We start from the raw sequence: 27,352 nt of genomic DNA, 5'->3' as shown, positions 1-27,352 counted from the left end.
AGGCCTGCCCGTGGATTTCCTCGCTCCAATCCCATTGGGTGCTTCTCCTGTCCATCACCTCAGAGCGCGCACTGTTTTCCAACCTACCGGATGCGCTCGACGTCCGTCAAGCTCAAACTGCCTCCCGACTTTCGCTGTGATTGGAGATAATCGCTTTACCACCGCCTTCTCAGGATGTTCGGCCAATTGCGATTTGGCCCGTGCGCCTGCACCGCTCCCTGTGCAAGATTCAGAAACACCGCGGCGCTTCCTTCCGATTGGTGGAGGTGAGGGCGTCCCCGTGACGTCATGACCCGCAACTCCATGTGGGCGTCACGGGGCGTGGTCCAGGGCGTGTCGCCCGCTGTGATTGGCCGGCGCGTGGTGTCACGTGGCGGCTACGGCGCGTGGCGCGAAGGCGGAAGCGGCGCCATTTGCCGGTGTCGCGGGCGTGAGGGGTGGTTGGTGGCGGCTCGGCCATGCCGGGGGCGCGGCGCTCTCTCGCTTCCCCGGTTGTGAGCGGCGTTCTCTGCCCATGCGGATCCCCGCATGGATCTGCGGTGGAGAGCGGCGGCAGCGGCGGCGGGGGGAACGCGGGGTCCTGCGGGCGGTCGCTGTCCGAGGCCTCCGAGCAGGACCGCCGTCTTCGCGCCCTGTTCCAGAAGCTCGACGTGAATCGAGACGGGGCGCTCTGCATCCACGATCTGGCCGTGGGGCTGGGCCGCCTCGGGCTGCACCGCACCGAGCTGGATCTGCGGGTGAGCAGCGGCGGGCGGTGGGATCTGGCCCGGCGGGGCTGAACGGGCCCGCGTTCCGGGCTGAGGGAGGGTTTGATCGCTCCCCTCGTCCCGTATCCGCTCCAGAGCCCTCTCCGTGCTCGTCTCGGGAGCAGGACGTGGCCTCTGGACACCTTCCAGCTGTGTCTCGCCGGGGCAGCGGTGGCACCTGTGCACGGTAGCACTGTGGCATCACCTGCGACCCTTTAGCGTCCTGTTCTGTTCCCCGAGCGAGAGCGGGGCTGTGGGATGCGACACGACCCCGCTCCTCAAGGGTCCTTGCCTCAAAGCCACCCTGCCGGCTTGTGCACTAGACCCGGAGGAATTAGCTTGCTTGCTACCTGTAGGCATGTACGGTATTAACTGTCCGTAATTACTAAGATTAAAACCTTAGTGTTTTGGACAGGAAAAAAAACAAACCATAAAGGACTCGGACAGGGCAGCTTGCATGCTGACTTACACTAATAGAAGGGCCTTTGGAAGCGATTCCTGCAGTCAGGGTAATTGTGCAGGTCCCATTCCATCACCGTGTTCCTCATATGAGTCTGGCAGCGTGTTGCTACTTATGTTTGCCCAGGATGGCTTATGCCAGACTTGTTTGTTTTATGAGTTTGAAAATATCTTAGAACGTAGGGAGGCTGCTGTACTGTAGTTTGCACGTGGAGTGTATAAAATATGCAGCTCTGGCTTTCTCTTTCAGTATTGGGAGCCTTTTGTACTCACAGTGCTCTGTGTGATGCTGTACACTGAGGGCTCCAAGGTTTAACATGATGCTGTCTATTTAATTATGTTTAGTGTTATTTACATGTCTATGATTAATGGGCTCATTGGTCCTCAGTGCTGCACAGCTTTTCCCTACCTAGTCACTTGTACTTTATGTGCAGGGCCATAAAAAAGCTGAGTATCATGTGAAGAGAAGAGATAAACACATGGGTGCAGCCAAGGATGTGCCACCACCTGAGTCCTACAGGAAGGAAGAAGAGTTTAAGAATAACTTCTGAGTCACTGAAGAGATACTTAATTCAAGTGACAGCTCCTATTCTCTCCCTGTTCTGGGAGTGGTGCCCCAGTTTCAGTGCTTTACTTGCGCAGTCTTTTTCAGAGTTTCCGGTTCCTTTCTAGCTTTGACTCTCCAGCATCTTAACTTCTAACATTCCTTTTTGGTTGGCATCTTCCTAACTGCTGTAAAATATGAGAATTCCTTGGCAGTGTGATCCTGTGAGTAGTTTAGTTGTGCTGTTTCTAAAGATAACATGAGTGCCATGGGGGTTTTCTGCTGGCTGCGTTTGGGTATGTAAATCCGATTTTACCACAAGTCACCTGTGCATGTCCTTTTGACACTGACCTGCTGCCACCTGTGGGGCCCAATCCTTGACCTCTAGCAAAAGTCCCTCATGACCCAGTATGTTCTGTGCTTACGCCTGCATGCCTGCCTCTGTTTGCATTCCCTTTTCTTTGCATGTAATTCAATCCAGCCTAACATTCCCTAGCCCAGGAGGAAGCACCTTAAAATAAACTGCGTTTTTACTTCCCAGCAGAGAGTTTCTTTGCTTGGCGCGCTGCGGGAGCGGCACAGAGGAACCGTTCTGCGGGGACTGGAACTCGCTGCCGGAGGGAAGCGCTGGCTGGATGCTGCTTAACAATCCTGTCTTTCTGCTGAAGCCCTTGTCTGTCAGTATTGTTCCTCAGCCCTTTCCTTACTCTGACTCCTCTTCCACATCAATAGTGTGAGGAGGGTGAAACCCTGGCACAGGGTACCCAGAGGAGCTGTGGATGCCCCATCCATGGAAGTGTTCAAAGCCAGGCTGGAAGGGGCACTGAGCAACTTGATGTAGTGGAAGGTGTCCCTGCCTGTGGCAGGGGGTTGGAACTGGGTGCTCTTTAAGATCCTTTCCAAGTCAAACCATTCTAGAGTTTGCAAAGCATTGTTAATGTGGTAGAGCATCCCATTCAGCAGGGTAAAAACCACTGAGAGTGAGGATGCAGGGTTCAAAACTCTCAAGTTCCAGTTAAAAATGTGGGAACAGCCCTCAGCTGGCTAGCAAACTTCCGTGTCATGCAATTTTTAGGGAAATCAAATAAACTTCCTGTTTCCAAGGCAGTTCTATTAATAAGTCAGTCTTTTTTCTGCTCCATCCTTAGCTAATTATGGCACCTCAATGCTTAACTAATGTGAGGTCACGCTCAAGGAAAGTGCTTCAGTGTCAAGATAGAAAACCTTTCTGATTTATCGAGCACGGTGTTTGGAGACCAATTTAGGCATAAATCACAAGGATTGCTTGTGATTAGTAAAATACTTGGTGCCTCTGGTGCACTTTAATTTTCCTTCCATGCAGCAGTACATTTGATACATTTGGGAGCAGATGGAGAAAACATTGGGCTCGTAAAGTGAGGTTATCTCCAATCTTAGCTGTGGGCTGCTAATCTCCCTGTGTCAGTAGGCTAAAAGTCCTTGTGGTAACAATAACTTTTGGGCTAAACTTGAAAAGAAAATGAGTAATATTTTGGCTCCTTCAATGCTTGAGAGTTATTGCTGAGATAAAACCCTTTGTGGCATTCTTGGAAAATTGCTGCCTTCTCTTTTAGAGGTGGCTTTCTGTGGTGGGGGAGAGAAGGGCTTGTACTCAGATGTCCTTTGAGGTGGAATTTGCTTATGTAAACGATGCTTGTTTTTTTTTTGTCTTTTTTTTTTTTGTTTTAACCCATGTTGTTATCTTTAAACCAATTGACAAATACAGTGTGCCAAACCAGTGAGCCTTGTAACGAAATGCTTGTTTGCACTGGTCAGCATGAAGCAATCCACATACTTCACTCTGTTTGGGCAGTAAAATGATAACCATGTGAAGAATTTTTTAAAAGCCTTTCTTGTTCCACTGTGTGAAGGGATAGTCTTTTACTGCTTTTATTTCATCTACCTATGGGATGGTCAGTGTCCTGTTACTGTTGCTTTCTGACTTTATATAGACCTGTGGAGCTTGAAATATGCACTTAATGGAAATTTGCTGAAACAGAACCGTTTCCTACTTTGTATCTGGAGATGTCCTATTGCTGAAAGAATGTGTGATGGTAATATTTGTGTGTTTGCTAATATAACTGTTTTCCTACTGATCCTGATTAACTGCAGGGCTGGAGTGTCATTCCAAAACCAGCTCTGCTGCTGAAGTTCCAGACAGTCTGAACTGGTGGAATTAATCCCAGCTGCTTAGAGACAGACTGAAGTGGTGAACTTTTTCTACAGCTGCCTCTTCTGTAGTGGTGCTGAGCATCTTCTGCTGGACCAGTTCACTTTAAGAAACAGAGCAAACATAACCCTTGTCTCTTTTCAGTCCCCAGTGTCCTCTTTGCCTCTCCTCTAACTAACAGAGATGTCCTCCTTGGTCTTGTGATACTTTTCCCTCCTAAGTTCATATATGTGACTGTGATTGCTCCCTTGGTATCAGCTTCCCCATGGAAAACTATATCAGCTCCCAGGCTACTGATATCTGCCTTCATCACATCTTCATTAGCCCCATATCTCCTCTTTGATCTTCAGGTCCTTGCTGTCCAAACTTCCCCCCAAGGTCTGTTTTTCACTTTTCCCATGTACTGAAGAAGCAAAGCTGTGCTGCTGCAGCTGGACTCTGCAGTGTTCTGTTTGCGTCAGGCCTTTCTTCTGAACAGCTCTGCATTTTAAGTGTGTCCCTGGACTCTTGCAGCTGTGTCCATGTCTGGGATAATAGATCAGTTAGCTCTTTCGCAAGTGACTCCATGGATGGATTGAGAAACTCTTTCTACCACAGCAGTTGCAATCATAAAGAAATTTAATCTTGTTTCTGATCAATACTTTATCTTCTGTCATGACGTCATTTAATTCTTCTTCTCAGGCTCTGTTTCTGTAACTGTTTTATTCTTCAGCACATTTGAATACTCTGTTTTATACTATTCACAATGTACTGCAATTCTTAGCAATGGTAAGGGGCAAAAGGAGCTGGGACTTTTTCCATTGTGATGCTTTCACCTGTTTTTCATTCACAGCCGTCTGAAATTGGAGGACCTGAGTCTTTATTGTGTTACAGAAGTCAGTTTATGATAAAAAGAGCAAAATTCTAATACTGTTCTGTAATTTGGACTGGAATATCTCTCTAGCTCTCATTTAGATCTCACAGTACGTCTCCAAACCTATATACATTTATGCATTATCACATTTTCATGGTTTATGTGTCCTGCATTCTGCTGGGGCACTTGTGGAGATTTTGTAATTCATCGTGAAGGGTTGAGCAACACAAAGTTGTATCAGACAAATATTGTTACAGTTTGATATTCCAGTTGATACCTTCCTTCTGCTGCCAACAACTTCTCATCCACCCATTTCCTTACTAATCCCAAAGGATTACCCTTTGTGAATACTTCAAGCCAGTTTTAATACAAGGTGAAACCATTTTCAATAACATGCTAATTAAATTAAAATAATAAGCAAAACAGATCATATTTGCTGGGTCTGTAGGGAGTAGAGGCCTGTTCTTGCTCTTTGTAAATTATGAAATGTGTGGTTTGATGGAGGCCCTGTTCTCATGCACTTGAGCAAGAGCAGAACTGTAGGTCAGTGATTTAATTGCAGACAAAACTGTCAAATCTCTGGTGAGTGGTTAGTTGGTATGAATTTGGGGTTTGTTACCTTCTCTGATTTAGGCTGAAGACGCAAATGAACTCTGTAATCAATCACATGAGTTCTTGACAGCTGCAGAAAAGGCTTTGAGAAGACAGGCCTTGGGTTTGGCACAAGGAAACTTCTGGGCACACTGTTGGTTATTAATAGCCTTGGCCAGCAGCCCCTACAGTGACAGCTTTGGGACAGGGAATGTCACCCCAGCCACCCCAGGCTGTCACTCTGCCAGCACCCAGAGGTCTTGTGGGGACAGCAGGAGGAGAGGGGTGCTGGGGACCAGGGAATCTCAGACTGTCTTGGTGAAAGTCTTTACCCAGACTTGTCTCTGGTCAGCCCTGCCTTAGTGTGATTAACGTGTGAAATGGGCAGTGTGTGTCCACTTTGTGTTCAGAGGGAGGTTGGGAGCCAGGTTTTAGAGGCAAATATGCACAGGAGAAACTTGCTCCTGCATGTTTCCCTCGTGTATAAACAAACAATTGCAGATTAGACAGGTGTTGCTTTAGGTACATATAGGACCAGGTATACAACTCTTGAGGGATGTTTGTTCTTCCAGGATTGTTTTTTTGTCCTATCTTGCAGAAAATTGGAGAAGCCTGGCGGTTCTCTGGTTTATTTAGCAGAGACCTTTGTCCTGGTTGCACAGTGCTAATGACCTAGGGCTGCTGGCTGACCTTTAAGAGATGTAGGTGCAACTTTGACTAGAGCATATAAATTTTAAATGTCAGCATTGTGTAAGTAGAAAGGCATCCTGAATATAACTGATTTGGCCTTGCAGTATTACTTCCTACAGGATGGGGTCTGTTCTGAACTTTGTAGGGAAATGACTGCCTGTAGGAACCCCTCAGCCTGAGTGGAATGAAACAACAAAACTCATCCAAAAGCAGCTGACTGTGCCTGTGTAGAATATGCAGCAGTGTTTTGGTCTTTGTGTGTTCTGTGGGGCATTTTTTAGTGACCAGGGCTCAATGCCTTGGTAAGTAGTGGACATATCTCCTTGTCCTCATCTGCACAGATTATTAGAATAGTTAATGTTGGAAAAGAATTCCAAGATAGTCCAACCTTTGACGCAACACCACCATATTAACTAAACCGTAGCACTAAGTTGTTTTGAGAACACCTCCAGGGATGGTGACATCACTGGACAGCCTGTGCTAGTGCATTACAATCCTTTCAGTGAAAAAATGCTTCTTGATGTCCAAATTGAACCTCCCCTGGTGTGGCTTGAGGCCATTTCCTCTTGTCCAGTTGCTGGTTGCCTCGGAGAAGAGGTCAACTTCTGGGTGGCTAAATACTCCTTTCAGGGAGTTGTCTGATTACTGAGATAACAGCAGGTAAAAAACACCAGACTTCAGCATACTCCCTGTTTCTTTTCATTTTTATTTTTAATCTAGCTGAATATTGAGCAGAATAATGGTTGGTGTGCATTAATAAAAGACATCAAAGCCATAATAAGGACTTGGTCTTTTGTTTGAGAGCCCTGCAAAATGGTGGTGCTGCAGCCCTGGGCTCTTGGTTGCACACATTATAATGTGATACGGTGTTGGGAGGAGGAGAAGGGGGAGGGAGCTTTTCCTACAGCCCTACTTGTAGCAAATGGGAAATGAGTCTTTGTTCTTGTTCATGTCCTATTGCTATATTTGTCCCTGTGAATGTGGGACATGAGCACAGTTTAATGATGGCCCAGTCTTTGTCTTGGGTGGAGAAGCATAGCTGTGATAACTCATGTCTGTTTGGGAAGGCAGCAGAGATATCTGAGTTTTTCCAACTCCCAAGTCATGAGCTGCAGGGGAGCTTCTGGCAGCTAAAGTGGTTTGCAGTGGAGAATTCCGCTCTAAGAGAAATTGTTGAAATTTTTAGATCATGAGTTACTTGGAAAGGCAAAGCTGCTTGGTATGTGAACCTGCATCATTTAGCCTGAGGAGAACTGTGTGGGGGCAGGCCTGGGCCTGGGCTGCTGTGGGGCCATCCTTTCTCACAACCTGTTTTCCTGCTTAACTGTCTGCTGCAGCAAGAAGTTGATTTTCTAATTTCTGAGTATTAAGGTTGCCCTGTCTCTTGGTTAATTCCCGCTCTTTTTATAATATGCTATGACCTTGATGGAACTCTCTGTCCTGGGCAATGGCTCTGTGCTCCCCCTCCCTGGCCAGTTCTCTCTGTATTTTTGTATTTGGCACTGGCTGTGGATGTCTGCATATATCAGCTTGGGTAGCTAATTCTTTGTGCCAGGATTTCTGTACCAAGGAGACCTGGGTTGTTTTGTAGTGTTCTCTGAGCTATGCTGTGTCACCTTAATATATGAATGTACTTGAATGTCACCAGACAGTTTAATAATTTAAGCAGCAGTAGCCAAGACATTGAGATTTTATGTCATGGTGTGAGAAACACCGTGCAGGGTTAACTTAAACTTTCTAAAAAGTGCGAAGTAGTGACATACTTAACGTTTTTCTCTGTCAGAAATTAAATTTGAAAAGATGAGAGGTAATTGGTAGAGTCATGGTGGCCCATCCCATCTGGGGGCTGGGTGCTGTTTCTGGGTGGCACACACATGTAGGCAGCAGGGCTCCTTGGGGTGCTTCCAGGAGGCTCCCAAAGGAGATGAGTCACTGCTCATTCCTGCAGGGTCACCTAAGGAACCAGAGACTGCCGGCAGCTCTTCCTGTGCTGGAGGAGGAGAAGGGTCATTGCTCCCAGCACAGCTCCCTTCCCTCTGCCCCCCTTTCTTTTTGTTCTCCCTCTCACATTTTTTCCATGTTAGCAAGTTGATGATGCTCACATGTTCGCAGGAAAATGCTGTGCATTTACTCAAAAGTCTTCTAGGAACTGTCTTAGAGCTAAAGTGAATTTCTGCCAGGTATACCAGCCTGGAAGAGGCAAGTGTCTCTTTGAAAACTGAGTTTTAGACTCAGGAGGTATGATATGGCTGAAAAGGGTACAAGATACCTTCATTTTATGGTTTACACATAACCTCCCTCTGCCAGCTTGCAGTAGTGAAAATACTTTAATTGAGCAAAATATGTCAGTGTCTTTCGTTTTTCTCTCTCTTTTGTCTCCGTTTGGATAGATTACAGCTCTTTATTGTCAGCTTCTGCTCAGGCTATCTAATGACTATCCATTTTGGTGTGCAGGGCTCTGAGGCCAGCTGCCACAGGCGCCTTCTGTCCCCAGTGACTGGTGAGCTGGCTGAGAGCCAGCATTCAGATCAGCCCTCCTGCTTTTTCTGCCTTAAATCCCAGGTCTGGATCATATAAACAGCTGGAATTGGTGGAATAGCTGTCTCCTAATGAAGCTGAGGTTAGGAAAGCTATTTCACTGTGGCTTAGGTGTTCGTTCATGATTTCTAGAAAAAGTGAATTCTTGCTCCTCATGTTCCTTTGTGTTACCTTTCATGCTGGACTTACAGTATTTATTACATCTTTTTTTTATGTGTGAATGACTGGCTTCATGGTGGTGTTGGTAGAGTTATTCTTCCCTACAAATTCCCTGTAGGAGTGCAGTTGTCTTGCTTCTAGCTATAATCATCTTGCTGTTACTAGGTTTATTATTCTGACCTAATAAAATTCCCCACTTGGTAAAATAAATGCTTTTTTTTTTCCCCCCCTAAATATGATTAGAAAATTGTCTGTTCTCAAGGAGCTGTGTGAATTAGCGTGGTGGCAGAATTCCTCTGAGGTTTCCTTTGGTGAGAACAGAGGCCAAAGAAGCATTGCTGAGTTTCCGCTTTAATTACACCCCAGGCATTTAATTTCTTGCACAAATTATTATTTTCTTATGAAATCTCTGCATGAACAAAGGAAGATGGGGGTCCTTTATGTGTCCACACCACTAATGTTAATACTAATTCAGGGGAACAATTGTAACAGTATCAGGTAACATCAGCTGTTAAATAGGGCCTTGAGAGTATTAAGTGACCACAGAGGACAAATCTCAAGTTCTACTTTGGGTGCTTTGCCTTCTGTATCGTGACTTGTAGCTGTGTGAGTGGCAGGGCAGCCTGCCTGTTGCTGCAGGCAGCTCAGATGCCCTTTCCACACTTTGTTGGACCCCATCCATGAGTTGCCTCAAGTGGTTACCCCAGCAGAAAGCTGTGCAGTTTTTTGGCTGGGTTAATGAGCTTGTCAGAGGAGCATGGGAGCAAGGTAAGTGCAGGGCTTAAGTGGATATGTGAGATGACTTGTAGTGGCAGTAAGCTTCAGATTAGTTCACAGCTGCTTGTGAAACCACAGCCTTAGGCCAATAGAAGCTGATTTTGAAGAACTGTGCCCAGTTCAGAAAATCTGCTTTGTTCCTTTGGCTTGAGAGCATTAAAAACTTCCAAATGTCATCTTAAAGGATCTGATTCACTATGTGTTAGAAAGTAGTTTAACTTTTGTGCTTGTAGCTTCGATGACTGGCAGCAGCTCAGGGTAATGGAGGCATGACAAGAATTCCTCAGTCTTTGTTGCCTGTGCCCTGAGCTGCTGACTGCATCCCAACTAGAACCGGACTCTGTCATTCCTCAGAGAGGGACAGAGCTTTCTCACACCCTCACCCCAGCGTTACTGCTCCATAATTCTGTAAATTTTTTATGTGTGGTTACTTTCTGGTATGTGTCAAATTTTAAGACAAAAAAACTATGTTGCATACTGTACATAGACCTTGTGATTAAAAAGCATTTTTTTCTTCTTAAGTAATTCTGGTGTATTTGCAGAAGAATTTTTTTAATGTGGTGTCTTCTATGTACTTGTCTCACTTTTTCCATTACTTAGTTTTGTTATAGGAATTCAATGATAACATCACTTTTGGGAACTTGCTCATCTCTAAATTTATGTGCAACTTGGCTGCTTAAGGCTCGCAGACCTTTTACATTTTGGATTGTATTTTCACATCTAATATCTGTATACCAGAAGTGTCCTGCAGTCTGTCACTCTCAAAAGTTAAAGCTGAAAACTGAGGTCCTTTGCTGTGGCTCTTGCTGTGCTGTGTTGGGTAGGGAGCCTCAGGTGATGGAAGCTGTGAGTTTGTAGTAATTTTTTCTGCCTGTAAAAACCCCCATACTTACAGAAGAGTGACGGTATTTTGGAAGCGAGGCATGCAGTGCCCTCTGTGGACACAAAGAATCTGGGAATATGAAGTGGATGAACTGTAAAATGGAAAATGCTGCTGGGTTCCCCCAGGATGGGTTCTGGTGGGAGGCCGATGCAGCTTCCAATCAACCAACAACTGCTGCTGTGGCAGCAGAGGAAAGCGTGGCATTTCTTGTAGAAACCCAAGCAGTATCATGTGTCCCTGTGCTTATATGTATTCATATCCTACCTTTGACTAGGTGCTTCAAGGCTCCTCCAGCAGAGCTCGGCCAGATGTCACCAGCGATGGTCGAAGCACAGCTCTCACTGATGAATGGCCATAAACGCTGTGCTGGGAGCCTTTGCTGTGCTGGGAGCCAAAGGCGGCAGCAGCATAATGCAGCACCAAAGAGCTATTGTAGGCACGGATGAGACTATAATAGACTGGGGCGAGAGAGTGCACTTAGAGGTTAATGCGGCCATGGCTGGGCAAAGCCGGCTTCTCTCTGCAGAACCATCTGCCGCCCTAACAAAGAGCTGCGGCCGGAGCTGCCGAGCCACACGCATCCCTCGCACGCTGCCCATTGCTGTGGGGCAGTGGCTCCCATGCTCCGGCCGCTCCCCGGGGCCGGCGAGCGCGTTCCTCTGCGGGCGGCCTCCCGCGCCCGGGGCGCGCTCCCGGCCGGCTGCGCGCGCTGCCGTGCTCCGGAGCAGCGCAGTGTTGGGAGCGAGGATTGGCTGGGCACTGCTGCAGTGGGGACGCAGCCTGGGTGCTCAGCATCGCTGCTCAGCATCGCTGCTCGCCTGGGCTGCCGCTGGGATGAGCCGGGACGCGCATCTCAGTTGGCAGCTCTGAGAAGCTCCTCTCGGAGAGGTTCATCTTTAGATTTCCTCCTAAGCGCGGCGTCTCGGCTTCTCTGTGCGAGCAGTCTCCAAAGCGCGGCGTCTCGGCTTCTCCGTGCCAGGGGGCTTGTGCTTTGTCTGTTGCCATCAGATTTCTGAGGCTCTGGTACAATGAGCTGCTTGTCAGGCCAGGCACGACTGCAGTAGCAGCAATTTCAAAAGGCAGGAAGCGTCCGCAGGAGCGGTCTGTAAAGAATCGGAGCCGGTGGAGTCGCTGGGTTGAACCTCCCGCTGGCTGCCGTGCCGATTCCCGTCTTGGGGGTGCTTGGTAGTGCAGTCACATCATCCTTGGCAGCGGGCAGCTCCTGAGCGCTCAGGGTTTCCCTGCCTGGGATGCTCGCTGGAGCAGCAATGCTGCAGACCCTGTGGCATTTTCTGTCTAGCTTCCTTCCCAGGGCCATATGCCAAGGTCCTGCAGATGAAAAAGAGGATGAGGCCAGAAACACCACCCCACTTCCAGGCCCCGGGGAGAAAGGGCCAAAGGTGTTGGGGAAGACACAGGACAGAGGGACTGATCCCACTGAAAGGAGACCAACTATCCTACTGGTGGTTGGACCCGCAGAGCATTTTCCAAAGGTAATGGGATATCCAGGGGCCTGAGGAGGGGTTGGTGCACATGGCAGTGGAGTGTGTGGTCTGCTGGGAGAAGGGGTATTGCAGGTGGAGTGTGTGAGTAGCTGTGTGTGTGAATTTGGGGAGGGGGGAGAGGAACAGGAAAAGGGAGCAGGGTCTAACTTGTGTGCTTGCTAGAAAGGAAGGGGGCGGGGGGCAGGGGAGTGACTGAAGAGAGGAGGTGATCTAACCTTCCAAACATGATGTTCAAAGTGTGTGAGAAAAATGCTGTTTTAGGGGCAAGGGGGAATATGGGGGCCTTCAGGGTTCCCGGGCAACTTGTAAAAAACATGATAGAGGACAGGGAATGATAATGCAGGTTAGTGGCGAGTCCCACCCCTGCACCGGAGACCAACAAAGAATCAAATGCATCCTGCAATGTTCTGGAGTCAGTCTCTGGTAATTTGGCAATCCTTTGGTAAAACTTGCATGTTTTGAGTAAATGGGTAACTGGCTATATTGTTTGAATGGCAGAGCCCGGAAGAGAGTAAAGCCTGTCCCTGGGGAGCAGGTGGCATTAGGGAGAGACTAAAATCTGTGTGAGGATGGGAAGTTCCTAGGGGGTGGGAGAGTGGGGAGGTGGTGGGGGCGCGCAGTTGGCAGAGAATAAATGGTGAGGCTTTGTCTGGGGGGAGGCAAACAAAAGCTGCTTAGTTTAGTGCTGGAGCTCCCAGCACAGTGCTGGCCGACTGCAGTTCTGGCTTATTTAATGGAGGGAGTGCTGCCTGTCTCCCCTGAGGATGGTGCAGCTCTGACTACATGTGGTTTAAAACCAAGGGTGTGACCTGGGATTAGTGGGGAAGGAGTTGGGCATTAGGCCTGCAAAGAGTGGGAGGTGGGGGTGGTACTGAAGGGCTGCAGCAAGGATAGGGGTGGGTGACTTTCAGGATCCAGCTTATTTGACGGGGAATTGGGCATGGTTGTTGCTATGAGCTTTCTCTTTAAAATGAGGGATGAACAGGTTTAAATTGTAGAGGGGTTAATATCTGTTCTGCTGCTGTTTTGAATGGAAACAAGCAGGGCGGCATTTCACATTCTGGGGAGCAGAAGCCATTCCCTGCTTGAATCAGACTGGAAAATCTGCAGGGACTTTTGCCTTCATCTCTGTCCTTAGCAGTTAGCACTGTGCATCCCTTCCAAAAAAGGAGCATGCGTGTTTTGAGGAGGACTTTGGTGCACAGAGGTTGAAGAAGGACAGAGGCTCAGAACTGAAGGAAGTGATGACGAAAACCTTGGAATTACAGGGCTGAAAATCTCTGGTGTCTTCCAGAGAACAATGGTCTCTCAGTCAGGGAGAGTCCATCTGTTCACACCTGGAAATAAAGCTTTCTCTGAAAGCTGATACCAATCTCCTCTTTCCTGTGTGACCCTGGGAAATTCTGCATAGGAACTGTAGGATTGGCTAATGGAGAAATACCTAGAGGATAAGAATGTGGTAAAATGGAGTTATTGCATCTCAGGAAATAACTGCCCATCTGCCAGGAGGTTGTGACTGTGTAATTTTAGCTTGCCCTGATTGTAAATTAAAACACAGTGTAAAGCTCTTCTGTTGAGGATTATGCAGATATGTTTCACCTTGTGATTTGGGCTGGTTTATGCTTCATCCAGCCCATGGCTCAGCTGATGGACAGTAACTTGTTAAGATGCAATGACTTGTTTGTGCTCGATCAGATATCAGTGTTCCAATTACCTGTGTGAAGGAGAAGTGTTGGGAAAAGTCTTCTACAGCCTTAGGGATAGATAATGAACCAGTGTGAACAGTGTTATTTTATGTTAATAGAAAATGTGGGGGCTTTTGTTCTCTGCCACTGGCTGGCTGTGACCTTGGGAGCAGTCTCTTGACTGGTAGGCTACTTCATTTTGTTAAAACACCTGTTACTACTTCCCTTCTAAAAACACACAAAATACCGCACCTGGTACTGGGGTTTCTGTAAGGAATTGATGTGTATCAATAAACTTGACTGGAAGGGCTTCCTGGCCTTGGCTCTTCAATCTTCACTTGTTATTGCTGTGTTCCTCCTCAGATGTTTGCCTGCTTAAAGCTGTTTCAACATGAGGCTGTTTTTGCAAATATGGGGAGAAAATACTGATTGCAAGTGTGTTATGTTGGCCCTGGATCTGTGTACACAGGAAACAGGCATGATCTGTCCCTGATGTCACCATCTGGACTTGTAACTTTGGATCCAAGTGTTGTCGGTGGAACAGGTCACCTTTCCTGGTTACCTTTATGTCAAATACCACGTAGTGCTCTCTACTGTGCTTGGTCCCTTATCCTTCCCCTGGCAAAGTCTTGGCAGGTTGCAGCTCTTTACTCTGCTGGGGTCTCTTAAATCATTAACTCCCCTCCTTCATTCACTGTACACTCTCTGTGCTTTTTGAGGACTTTCTGTACTGTCCAATTAATTATAAGCTAGTTTCCAGAAACTAAACAAGACCAAGTCAGCAGAACCCAGTGAAACCTTATAGCAATAGGGCTGGAGCCCAGAAAGCTGTTTTGCCTCTGAAGGAGGATGTTATGTGACTGTGACGTTTGCTGGTACTTGATATTTTTAGGGCCTTTTTTTTTAGCTAAGTAAATTCAGAATTAAACAGCATACTTTCTTGCTCCTTGTATGGCTGCATCTTTCCATCCCTTGGGAGGTGTGTTTTGAGGTGATGTAGTAAACCAGTGATGAAGCAGATGCCTAGAAGAGTACAAATGACTTGGAAAGGTTAGCAGGGATGGCAGGGTATGGAAACTAGTAACTCATGCAGCATTTAAAAGAACTAAATCCTATAAATAAAATGAAAATGAATTTTCTAAAAGGGAGGAAGAGCTGGATTTGTCTTCCTTCATGGCTCACTTTTCTTGTCATCAAGGAGCTGCAGAGGATATTAGCCAAGCTGGCTCCACATGGCCCAGAAAATGTGTAGTTTCAGTGGCAGAATGGGTGGATGGAAATGTCAGGGAGGAGTGACTTCATTTGAGCTCTGTACCCTGTCCTTGGTTTGATCAGGAATAGACAGTGCTAATGAGGGATGTACTATCTGTAGCTGACACCTGAAGCCCTGGGCTGCTGGGGCAGTGGCACTGGCTCTGAGTGTGCCGAGATGTGGGCAGTGACCCCACAACAGTGTCCCAGCAGCACTGATCCCTGCAGCTTTGGAGAGCTGCCTGGCTCTTGAGTATTTCCAGCTTTACCAGGATTTTTTAAGCTGAAATACAAAAGCTTCTTAATACTTGTTTAAGTTCCCTTTGTCATTATAACCTGAATTGCTGATATAAACTTCGTTTGTAATTTGTCTCTCCTTCTTAGCTCACTGTCCTGTAATTAATACCCTGCTTAAAATCAGCTTTAACCTCATTAGCTTTCTCCTTTCCTCTGACGTAGGTAGTAGGGCTTTTTTTCCTAAAATGTGCCGATTTTGCCTTTTGTCTCTAGCTGCCAACTCCAAACAGAGTTTCTTAGGAAAATCTGCATCATGTTGGCATAGCAACTGAGCTGCCAAGCAGCTATAATAGTGATGCTTGGCAACTCGTGGGAAGGACTACGGAGGATCTTAAGGCTTTGTGAAGCAAATCCGAGTTAGATTTGTTCACTTACAACCTGTTGCTGGGGGTGCCTGCTCTGCTCCCTTCGGTGGGGGTGTCTGGTGTTGGGCAGTGGGGTGTGGGTATCATTAGGGTGCTGTTTGCAGTGAGACTGGACTCGGTGGGAAGGCTGGGGTGTGCTGTGGGCATGCATGCAGTGAGCTGCTGCAGCTGATCTTTAAGAGGATCTGGAGTCCCTGAGAAGATCCAGTTTTCATGCAGAGAGACGTCAGCAGGGAGTAGGTTAAGCCTGGTTAGGTAACCTGGCTGCGGTGCCACGGTAGGTGAGGTGCCCCAGGAAGGGCAGAGGACACCATTGTAGGTCACGACTCCCAAGGGTACTGAATTGCTGTGAGTCGTGACCCATTAAGCTTTAAAAAAAATAAAAATCCTTGAAATTGAGCCACAGATTAAATATTCTCAGTTTGTGTGATTGACATGCAGCTCCATGAACAGCTCATTACAGACCTTGGCTTTGCCTTAGAGGACAAAATACCATGGTAAAGACGTACAGGCACCCTGTGCATGAGGAGGGGAGTGCTGCTTGGACTTTGCTCTGCCAGGCACTCTGTTCAAACACAGCAAGCACTAGAAAATGTTGCTGTGTCCGCAGCAGTGGGGAAGGCAGTTTTCCTGGCTGGCTTGAACCAGTTCAGCAAACACACTTTGTTACTTCTAGTGCAGACAGGATTACAGCATCTGGGTTATTGGCTTTTTGTATCTTCCCTGTGTGATAGCTTCTCTCTGATTAATAACAGGATTATAACTTTATTTAAAATTCATGTTAGCAGTCAGTGACTGTGTCCTGATTGGCATTGTTGCCCGCTGCACATTGGTACTCTCTGGAGAGCTAGGTGTTACCCTGTACCTCAAACTCCACCAAATGCTCAGAAAGCTGTAATTATACCTGCATTAAATGGTGCTTGTGCCACACTCCCTCCAGCCTGGCTTGCTCCTAATGAGAGCTCAGGAACTCGCTTACAAAGCAGTTAAACTGTCAAGGGAAGAACTGGAAAATGTTGTTCTGCCCAGGACACTTCTCATAGCACATATCTGATTGCAATGTTTAATTGGAGTCAGAAGAGGATGAAAAATATTAAGCTGGTGTAACTGCTGTGTGGATGCTTAGCTAGGAGGCTTAGAAGCAGCTGGGGCTGTTTTGAAGCCTGCCCTTGCTTTGGGTGATTTTCTCTGTATTTGGCTCAATGACAAACCTGCACAGGCTTTATTGCTGGACTGCTACAGAGGGGAGAGATCTTTGTGTGCAGGGGTTGTCTGCTCTCAACTGGCACAAATGTTGTCAGGAGAACTTGCAACCAAAGCCAGCCAACTCTGGCATAACAAAATAACCTTGTGAAAGTGGAAAACTTGCTTTAGCTAGCTATCCTAAACGTATATTAAAGCAGTAAGTGGCTGGCATCCTGTTCTTACTGCACTTTAAAAAAATAATTTTTGAGAAGACAGTGATAGTCCTTGTGTGTTTGCATGATGGGAGAGGCTGTGATCAAGACTGGTCCCCACTGTGTAAATCCCCACAGCGGTGAGAATAGGTTCAGAAAAGGACTGACAAGGATGTAAGGCTCAGCAAGTGAGTGTCCTGGCCCTTGGCCAAAGCGTCTTGGCTTGAGACAGCCAGTAAGAGTTAACTGGCAGCGAGTGTGATGTAAGGTGGCAGGGTTTAATGGGAGCCAGGTGTTGAGCAATGGGAGGCAGCTCACGTGTCTCCTTCCTATCGGCTGGGTGGGACCGAACAGCCCCGGCTTCCCTTTTAAGTAGAAGGGCAGGGTTTGTGCAGCCAATCCCGCTGGAGCCGGGCTCACTCATAGGCATGTGTCATGAGACTCGCTGGCATTTCCTTTCCACTAGGTGCTGAAATTAGCTCAGGGGAATCACTCAGGTTTTACTTCACTTCCTTGCTAGTCGGACTGAGCAGGGCAGCTGAGTCTTGGGCTCAGAAAGATGCTCTGCCTCTGTCTGTACGTGCCGGTGTTTGGGGAGAGGCAGACGGAGTTTGAGTACTTTGAGTCGAAGGGGCTGCCGGCAGAGCTCAAATCCATCTTCCGACTCAGCCTCTTCATTCCTTCCCAGGAATTCTCCACCTACCGCCAGTGGAAGCAGGTATGGCCCTGAGAGAGGAATGGAAGGGAGGGAGGGAGTGATGGAAGGATGGTGTCTGATACCTTTAGTGGCTCCCTTGAGAGGGGGAGAAGTTCATGAAGGCTCTGTTGTAATAACTGAATAAAGCATGGAAACGCTTCTTGTGCTCCTTGGCAGGGATTGATGAACAGGTGTGGAGTGAATTCTTTTTGACTTTTTTATCTTGAATTGGGTGAGGTCTCTGTGCCTCTAAGACTGTTTAAACCAGTTGATATGAGTTAAATAGAAAAGATGGGTTTTCCAAACTATGGAGTCTTCTGCTTCTATGGGTCTGTTCAGATACAGCACTTCACATCCTCTTCCTCTTTCTTGCATCCTTCCACATGCCTTCTTCTGACAGCAGGGCAGTAATGTGGAGTCAGCTGAAGCTGGTGAAGGTGAGCAGGTTTGTGCTGTGAGCAGGAGAGCAGCTCTGTGGGAGTGACTCAGCCAGGGGTGGGTGGGCTGAGCTGGGGAAGGTTATGCAAGAACCTTCTGCTTTGCTGTGGAAGGGACATGCACTAAATCCATGGAGTTCTCCATCCTGATGTATCACAGCTCTTGCCTTCAGCTTGCTGCTACTTTTTTTTCATGATCAGGCTATCAGGAGCCCAGAGAGCTGAATACTGATCAGCCAAGCAGGGGAGGCTTTTTATGCCTCTGCAGAGACATGGACAGCAGGCTGGAAGGAGTGTGGGTTCCCACAGTGTGCTGCAGGGACTGTGACTGCAGGTGACCACAGGAACTTCTGCAACCAAAATAACTGTTAATGGCCAGATTTCATGTTTGCTGTTGAAAGTGAAGAGGTGCAGGCAGATATTTGTTCACACCTCCAGAGAAGATGCTGGGAGCTTGCCTTTCTCACCCCTCACACGTGTGCTGTGGGTTACTGTCGGGCAGGCAGCGTTTTTGTGCTGTGATTGCTGGGGAGGAGGGTGAACAGGGCAAAGCTTTTATTGCCTGCGGTCTCTGATCACTCAGGGTGCATTTCTGCAGCTGTCAGGGTGTGCTGAGAGAGAGAGAGAGCAGTTGCACAGTCACATCTCTCTTACAGTGCCTCCGAATTATTGATGCCTGTCAACTTGTGGGGGGTTGTTAGTGAGAGGGAAGCCCTGATTCAGCTGTTCAAGCCCAGTGTGCTGACAGGAGAGGGGTGTTGGTCTATATTTAGCCTACAAGTTGAATGTGAGGTCGTGTCTGAACTTCACAACGGTCATATGATAAATGGCAGGTGAGGAATACTGGGCATGCCTTGGAGGTCAGGACAGCTGGGACAGCACTTTCTTATTTAAGGTTCATAAAGTGATTAGGGATAATCCTCATAGCATTAGGGCTAAAGAGACAGGACTTGGTGGGTGAGAGAGAGCGTTCCAATAGCAAATTATTTAGTACTGAAGTAATTTAAAATGACATGGAAATAAAGACTTATGGCTTATGAAGGGGACTGGTGGTCATAGACTGAGGATGTATCACAGTGAGTTTAGGCTTGCCTAATACTTTGAAGCTTAAATATTGAACAAGATACTGGTAAACAGAGGGTTAACCCAGTGTTTCATCTCTGCTCAGAGCTTCTTTAACAACCCACCTGCTGTTAACATAAATGTTACAAGAATTAAAACAAAACTTTGGGTGATGCACTAGACTGAATCACACCTCATTGAGTCTTGCTCACTGGTTCATGTTGGAAAAAGAATTAAAAGCTGTCAAAGGCAAGTGGCTTAACCAGAAGGGGGATAGGAACTCCCTGAGCCACATTCTTGCAGTCTGGAGATCACCTCACCTGTCAACATTCAGCCATGTGCCCCTAGAGAGGACAGTCCATGGGCTATTGCCTCAGTGAGTTGCAGTTGCAGTGAGTTAATTAGTCATTTACCTTGTCCTAGATGTCTGGCACAGTTTGATCTTGATTTTAGCTTTGTCCTCCTAAGAACCTATTCTTGCTCTATATGCATCTCATGGAAACTTGTGTAATTAAAGCACATAGCTTCAGGGTGCCTAAACCAGTTCACAAAGGTTTTTATCTTTGGCTGTGTTCACTAGAGCTGGACAGGATTTTGCTGGTTGAAGTTAGTTACTGCCAGAGGGAGCTTACTTCTGTAAGGATTGTAGTAGGCAAGAAATTCCTTCTCCTGTTCAGTTTCTTTTATTAACTCAAGTTTTGTGATTCACTTGCTTGGTAAATCTGTTGACTCATACTTAGTTCAAGAACCTTCACAAGGACTTAATTAAGATACAGTCCTGAGATTAAACACATGACACTAGCAGAATATCCCTGATAAAAACATGAGGCATTCCATCTGTGTAATGGACTTTGGGAAACAGTTGGAATCAGGTGACTTTTCTACGCTACTGTGTTGTACAACTCCCTTAGAAGAATTACAATTCTGTCAGCTACTTTTTGGAGAAAAGGTTAAAGGTGTGTGGGAAATGTTTTTCAAATATGGTAGAAGAGGGGATGGATCTGTCTGAATGAACAAAGGAGCTGACAGTTCTCGGTTGTTTTCTGAACAGAAAATTGTGAAGGCTGGAGACAAAGACCTGGACGGACAGTTGGATTTTGAGGAATTTGTTCACTATCTCCAAGACCATGAAAAGAAGCTGAGACTGGTTTTCAAGAGTTTGGATAAAAAGAATGATGGTAAACACCTTTGTCATGCTCATGGTGGACTGGTACACGTGTTAGCTGTAATATGTGTGCTTGAGCTCACTGGCTTATCTTTGCAGGCCGCATCGATGCCCAGGAGATTGTCCAGTCTCTCCGGGACCTGGGAGTCAAGATCTCTGAACAGCAGGCTGAGAAAATACTGAAGAGGTGAAGATTCCCCTGGTTTTTCTGTTTTATGTTGAGGGAGCTAGAAATATAGGGACATGGAACCTGTCTTTTTTTCCTCTGTATGCACTTTCCAGAGATTTTGGTTCCTCCCTTTTTTCCTATTACTTTCCATTTTGATTTTTCCCTGTGAATTGACGTGCCATTATAAAATCATAATGCTTTATTGAGACTTACTGCCAGAGTCTCTCCCTGCCCTGTTGAGGAGAAGTGCTTGCACCTAAGCTGATTTGCATCCCTGTCTGACTGTCCTGCTGCCCTGAGCTTGCTGCTTTGGAGAGGGACTGTGCAGTTGCTCTTTGGAAATGCTGAGTGCTTTATGCATGTGGCACTAACAGGTTAACAACCACTTATTTGTGCTGTTCTTTTTCCTCTTTTTTTTCCTCTGCTACCTTCCCTCTGTGTGTTTGCCTGTGTGTCAGAATAAGGACGGGACACTTCTGGGGTCCTGTCACCTAGTAAGTATTATTTTCCCTTCAGTGTCAGTTATGTCCCTGAATTTGGTAGGAGGGGTTGCAAATACTGTTGTGGGCTGGTTAGAAGGGAGAGAGAGGGGAGGAAAGAGAGAGCCCACTTCTACCTCAGCATTGTGTGGTGAAATAAAGATTTCCTACCTTTGTCTTGTGTCTCTTTAGAAGTCTTCTACTAGTTGCTTTGCAAAGCTCTTTTTGGTGTAGGCCTGGATAATCAAAGGGAAGGGGAGGAGGAATTTGTCACCCAGTGGGAGTCTGTACTCAACTGATGATCAATCTTTTTAGCATGGATAAAAATGGGACAATGACAATTGATTGGAATGAGTGGAGAGACTATCACCTGCTGCACCCCGTGGAGAACATTCCTGAAATCATCCTGTACTGGAAGCACTCCACGGTAAGAAATAGCTCCTGTACAACAGGTCCCAGTCTTTGCCCAGCTTCGTGGTCCAAGTCCTGACCTCCAGGAGCTGCTATGCAGTCCTTATCTTTCTCTTCATGGTTCATAGCTTCTCTGTAGCCTTGGAAGCTCAATTGCTTCCTGTCCTCTGCTGTAATCTTGCCACTTATCACTGTCACAGCTGTGGGCACAGTACTCAGGGAGATGAGGGTGTTCTCTTGGTGTGCACCTCCAGGAGCTCTTGCCAGTGGCCAGCCCCAGCTGGTTCAGGACCTGTTAAAACTAGAATCTGATTCCACAGGCATCCATCCTTCCTGGAGTTGTCTGCACATGAATAGTATGTAATGAGATTTGACTGGCTGTGAGCTTGGAAGGTTCTGGAGAGGTCCAGCTTTTTTGCTGTGCAGCTGCCTGCAGTTGGTCAGTTTGTTCCTAAATATTGACAGTATTTTGATGTAGACAAATGTTCAGCAGTTGCCAGGTTCTTGGAGAGAAATCTTAACAGTTTCCCCTGTGACACATTCTAGCAGTGGCAGCTCCTGTGGCCAGGCACAGCAGTTAGTGGCAGGAGATAAGCTGCTGGCTTGGAATAAGCATATCCTGTACTTCAGCACTTGGTGCTAATAAAGAGCAGTAAAACCTTGGCATTAACACCTTCTCCTTTTGCAGATCTTTGATGTAGGAGAGAATTTGACCGTCCCTGATGAGTTCACAGTGGAGGAGAGGCAGACAGGGATGTGGTGGAGGCATCTGGTTGCAGGTGGAGGTGCTGGTGCCGTGTCCAGAACCTGCACAGCTCCCTTGGACCGTTTGAAAGTGCTCATGCAGGTATGATGGAGCAGTTCCAGTTTGTTTAAATACCTGAGCAGATTCCTTCAATATTTATGGTTACCTGGGAGGTGATAATATTCATTAACACAATACAGCACTCTGGCCAATGTTAGTCTTGTCATTCTTTTATTGCTATATTTAGAAACATTTTGAAATATTTGAGTGATCAAAGTAATATAAAAAATTATTATTCATTGCCTAGAAAAAGTACAGACAATCTTTTTAGAGGTAGATATGTCAAAACTGTCTGTAGTAAGACAGTTTTATGGAAAACTTAGGTTTTGGTGAAACAGGATAAAATCCTGTGTTCCTTTGAGAGACCCTGAGGCCATGAGAGTTGAAGTGAATGTGGTGGTCAGTTGACAGAGCTTGTATTCAGTATTATCAGCATTAGAAAGGAGTTGGAAGATTGTGATTTTAGCCTGCTTTGTTACTGCACCTGCTCTTGAACCAGCTGAGAACTTGTTGGGTAGTTGATCCTATGCTAGGTATGGGAAAAAACCAAGTTGCCTGTTTAACCTTTCCTCCCATTCCAGAGGGAGATATTGATTAGATTGATTAATTAACACTAGACTTGGAAAAAAAGAAAAGAAGCTTGCTTCCCTATTGTAGAAGTTATCTGGAAGGGATTAAAGCCTTGGCAAATCTCTGGGTAAATAAAAAAGCGCCCTTTTGTCCCTGGATTACAGAAAAACGTTGCACTGTCGTAATGGGGACTGGAACTAATCCAGGCTTGTCCCTCTCCCCCAGGTTCACGCCTCCCGCAGTAACAACATGTGCATCATCGGCGGCTTCACTCAGATGATCCGGGAGGGTGGCCCAAGGTCACTCTGGAGAGGGAATGGCATCAATGTGCTGAAGATTGCACCCGAGTCAGCCATCAAGTTCATGGCCTATGAGCAGGTGAGGGCACAGACAGCTGTGACTGCAGAAGGACAAGCTGAAAAGAAAATGATGGCTGAGAAATCGTGGAGCCTCAATGTCTGTCTGTTTTGGCTTCTGCAGATCAAGCGGTTCATTGGTACTGACCAGGAAATGCTGAGGATCCACGAGCGGCTCGTGGCTGGTTCTCTGGCTGGGGCCATTGCCCAGAGCAGCATCTACCCCATGGAGGTGAGGCAGGAGGCTGAGAGTGCAGCCCAGGAGGGATGGGATGGGAAGGGATGGGAAGATGTGGATAGAACACCGGCACTGTGATATTTAATTAATGAGGTGGTAGCAAGCAGTACTGCTTGTAGGACACTTGCTGTGGTCCTGACAGCTGTGCTCCTAAAAATGACTTTGTCTGTACATTTTTCTCCTGCTGATTCTCCTGTAGGCCTTCATGCTATTTCTTCTTATTTTCTAGGTTCTGAAAACACGGATGGCTCTAAGGAAGACAGGACAATATTCAGGCATGTTGGATTGTGCCAAAAACATCCTTGCAAAGGAAGGAATGGCTGCCTTCTACAAAGGCTACATCCCCAACATGTTGGGAATCATTCCATATGCTGGTATAGACCTGGCAGTCTATGAGGTATGAAGCCTTTTACCTGTTATTAGGTTAAGCCTAACAATTATTATATTATGTTTTATGTTATTATTATATAATGTTTTATGTTATTGTTGACTTGTTGTAGGGCTGTGCTGCTTGTGTGGCCTTGTCAGACCTATCAGTCACAACAGAAGTAATTTATCAAAGCTTTCTTGAGCAGCCTTATGGGGAGCAAATGTATTCTTTTACCCAAAAATGGCTTAAGAGATAATTCAGTATGATGATTCTAGTTCATAAACCATAGTCAGCATCATGCATGGTCCCTTGTTTCTTCTATTTACAAGAAAACTGCAAAAAATTACAGAAGGGATTTCTTCCAGGCCCTACAGCAGCAGTAACTCAAAAGGATTTGGGAAGCCCTGTGCTTCTGGCTGAACTTGCGTGGAACTTTCTGGCTTTTACTCTGGGTCCTTCATGAAATGTGATACTCCTTTGCTTGCCTCTTCCCTGCTAATATTGGGCTTGTTCCTTCCAGACTCTGAAAAATACCTGGCTGCAACGCTACGCTGTCAACAGTGCTGACCCTGGGGTCTTTGTTCTGCTGGCCTGTGGCACCATCTCCAGCACCTGTGGACAGCTTGCCAGTTACCCACTGGCCCTTGTGAGGACACGCATGCAGGCCCAAGGTGAGAACTTTTGGAACAGTGGGAACTTCTGTCTTTGTTTTTGTGCAAGGCTAAAGGTTCTCTAGAGCAAACATTGCAACAACAGCCTCAGCTGGCCCACGCAGCTGAGCCATGCAGCCCATGCCCATGTTTGTGATGCTGCAAGGGGATAGTGAACTTTGTGCTGCCCTTCTAACCTCTGTGGCCAAGGACCTCCAGGACAGAGGTTCTGTTTTGCTCTGATCAGCATTTCTGGGCTGAAGGCATCTGCAGAGCCCTTTCAGAGTACTTTCAGAGAAAGTGCTTGCAATGTGGAGCACGGAATGGGTAGCTGAGAAGTTGATGCTGTCCCCCACCAAGCACCTTTGCTCTGGGAACATCTGAAAGCACATGGATCAGATCTGCTCTTGGAAACAAAAGTGTTCTCACTACATAGGCTGCATTATTTATTGTGGCTTTCCCTGTTGCAGCTTCAGTGGAGGGTGCTCCTGAAGTGACCATGAGGGGACTGTTCAAACACATTCTGAAGACAGAGGGAGCGTTTGGGCTTTACCGGGGTCTGGCGCCCAACTTCATGAAGGTGATCCCAGCTGTGAGCATCAGCTATGTGGTCTATGAAAACTTGAAGATGACTCTGGGCGTGGACTCGCGGTGACCAGGAGCTGCTGAGGACTCGGAACTCTGAAATCTTGGGATGCGATCCCAAGACATATAAGCCATCTCTCATTCTGTGAATGTGTCGACACTAAGCTGACTAAGCAAAGCTGTGAAATCTCAGATTGTGAGTCAGTAAGGGAGGGGGAGGGGAGGATCTGGTGTCCTTTGCCATCTTGCTACTCAGAACTCCACATAAACCATCACGGGGTCCTTTTCCTTGGGCCTTTTAGAAGGCCAGGAGATGAACTCCTGGGAGATTTTAAGGCTGGAGTTGCTGAGGTCAGTTCCCAGCAGTATGACAGAGTAGCAAAGATTTGGGCTACAAGTCTGCTCTCAGCGTGTTGCCTGTACAGAGCTGTTTGCCTACAGATGAGCACCTTCTGACTTGCTGAAAGAGCTTCTTTTTCCATTCAGAGAGCTGCTTTTTCCATTCAGTTGTTTAACTTCCTACCCATTGTTTAAATTTGTACAAACCTTGTGTAGGAGCTGCTGCCACACCAGGCTTGTTATGTTTACAAATATTCCTTTGGGTGGGAAACATTCATGTTCTGCTTCCAAGAATTGACATGAAATGCAATTTTGATCTGTACTGGTTTGGAGGGCTGGTGGGCAGTGGTTTATCCAGCCAGGCTGAAGGTTGCTTAAGCCAGCCTGATGAAGAATTAGGATTATTTATTTTTATAGATTTAAGTGTGTCTCAAACCCACTAACAAGATGCACTTACTAACAGAAGCAGCAGACTAGAGCCTGCATGCCTGTATCCTTTGCATGCCGGGATTGGCTTGTCTTATTCTCTGCAGGGGCTTGGAAAGGGGAAGGCAGGAGAGCCCTGGGCTGCCCGGCACTGTGATGCATGGCTTTAGTGAGCAAAGACAAAATAACTCACAGCTCCTGTGCAGCTGTGCTCCCAGCACGACATGAGAGCCCCTGTGCAGCGTTGCATGGACCTCTGAATTCCATCCTGCCTGGTGCCAAGGAGAGCTCGTGAGCCTTTTCCAAACCCCGTGCCTATGCTGCTATCTTATCTCTTTAGACCTCTTGGTAGATGGATGTTCGGGTTTCCATTGGTGCGACAGAGGCCCCAAGTCAGGAATGTCTGCTGTGGGAAGGGGTGGTAGGGAGAGGGGCTGGCTGTCACTGGGAGAGGTGAGCTTTCAGTCCTGAAGACATGCTTGCTTGTCTTTCAAAGGGTGCTTTTCATAAGGCTAAGGGAAAGAGATGGCTTTAAAATTTCTCTGATAGCGTTATGGGCTGCTTTAATTAATAGGATCCAGCTTCTGAGGCCTGGGAGATCCTCACCCAACTTTTCATTTTGGGTAAAATGGACCAGTGTTGCATTCCACTGTTTTACTGCTTAAAGCATATTTATTTTGTATTTATTTGAACAGAGTTATGTCACACTATTTTTATAGGTTTGTTTAAATATTGTTACTGTGCTCGTATTTCTCCTGTTTTAAAAAGTTCTCTATTAGTTCTTTCACATCACACAGCTGAGTCGTGGGGAGGGATGCTGAAGTCACTTGTATACCTGCCCTCTGGGGCTTGAACTGCCTTTCCCATGTCTGGGTTTGTTGCTGGAGGACCTCAGCCCAGAGAAATTCTGTAGCAAGAAGCCATAGGAAAGAAGGGAGCAGATGAGGAAGCAGAACCTTGGGGAGAGGGTGCACTGTGAGGCTTGCCTTAGCTTGGAATCGCCTCTGTGCACGGCAGAAAGGCTTTGGGTGGATGGCTGAAGTGGGGAAGTGGAAGGTCTGTGGATGTTGGATGTCACAACAGTTAATTAAGAGCGCTTGGGGGAGTTTTTAGGTAAGGGGGGAAGAGAGAAATCTCAGGGACTAAAGACAATACACATTTCCAGAGAGATGGAAGCAAACTTGCACTTGGACACGAGCTGCTGCAGCTGTGCTTTGAGGCTGGATCAGCAGACCCTGCTGCTGTGTGCCAGTGCTCATCACATGCAGGAGGACACTGGAGATGTGTGTGAGAAATTGGAAAAGGATTTGCTAGCACTCAACAACTGCTTTTTTTCTGACAGATTTTGGTGGTTCATGGAGAGTCTCCTAGGTGAGACTCTGCCTTGACTTTCAGTGCTGTCAGTAGTAGCCACGTGGAAATCTAACCAACAGTGGATTAGGGATATGATTTTTTTCCCACCCCCCTCTTCCTGAGACCTGTCATAAATTCTGCAGTGGCTCCTTCCTACCAGTGTGGCCTAATGAGAATATGAATATCAGAATGCAAAAATCAATGCAAAATGACAACCATCTTTGTAGCTGTAACCACAAATTGTTATAATGCAAATCTAACTCGGATTCTTCATGTAGGGAACAGTCTGCTAATAAAGGTCTGATAAAGAGA

At 46.7% G+C, this 27,352-nt stretch overlaps 1 protein-coding gene across 10 annotated transcripts; it reads left to right on the top strand.

Annotated features, from left to right (window-relative positions):
* The first annotated feature begins 421 nt into the window (after positions 1–421).
* On the top strand, positions 422–27,352 carry SLC25A25 (solute carrier family 25 member 25). Of its 10 annotated transcripts, none has more exons than XM_086857918.1 (12): positions 422–737; positions 2,291–2,426; positions 20,176–20,302; positions 20,389–20,476; positions 20,917–20,952; positions 21,253–21,364; positions 22,037–22,195; positions 22,949–23,101; positions 23,204–23,311; positions 23,547–23,714; positions 24,208–24,358; positions 24,808–27,352. In XM_086857918.1, the coding sequence occupies exons 2-12, from the start codon at positions 2,385–2,387 to the stop codon at positions 24,990–24,992; spliced, it is 1,329 nt and encodes a 442-aa protein (XP_086714044.1). In that variant the 5' UTR covers positions 422–737; positions 2,291–2,384; the 3' UTR covers positions 24,993–27,352. The 10 variants fall into 10 exon arrangements, with proteins under 10 accessions (XP_086714044.1, XP_023793867.1, XP_086714046.1 ...); XM_086857919.1 differs by lacking the exon at positions 422–737 and adding an exon at positions 1,640–1,973; XM_023938099.2 differs by lacking the exon at positions 2,291–2,426.

Source organism: Cyanistes caeruleus, chromosome 20 (genome assembly GCF_971803275.1).
Source record: "Cyanistes caeruleus chromosome 20, bCyaCae1.hap1.1, whole genome shotgun sequence".
Classification (NCBI taxonomy): Eukaryota; Metazoa; Chordata; class Aves; order Passeriformes; family Paridae; genus Cyanistes; species Cyanistes caeruleus.
Note: the sequence above shows the minus strand (reverse complement) of the source record. Positions and strands in the feature narration are given on the sequence as shown.

Coding starts and splice junctions, on each gene's coding strand:
- SLC25A25 (XM_023938099.2), top strand. CDS start 459: ATGCCGGGGGCGCGGCGCTCTCTCGCTTCCCCGGTTGTGAGCGGCGTT. Junction 20,303..20,388: donor TTTGGATAAAAAGAATGATG/GTAAACACCTTT, acceptor TTATCTTTGCAG/GCCGCATCGATGCCCAGGAG. Junction 20,477..20,916: donor GCTGAGAAAATACTGAAGAG/GTGAAGATTCCC, acceptor CCTGTGTGTCAG/AATAAGGACGGGACACTTCT.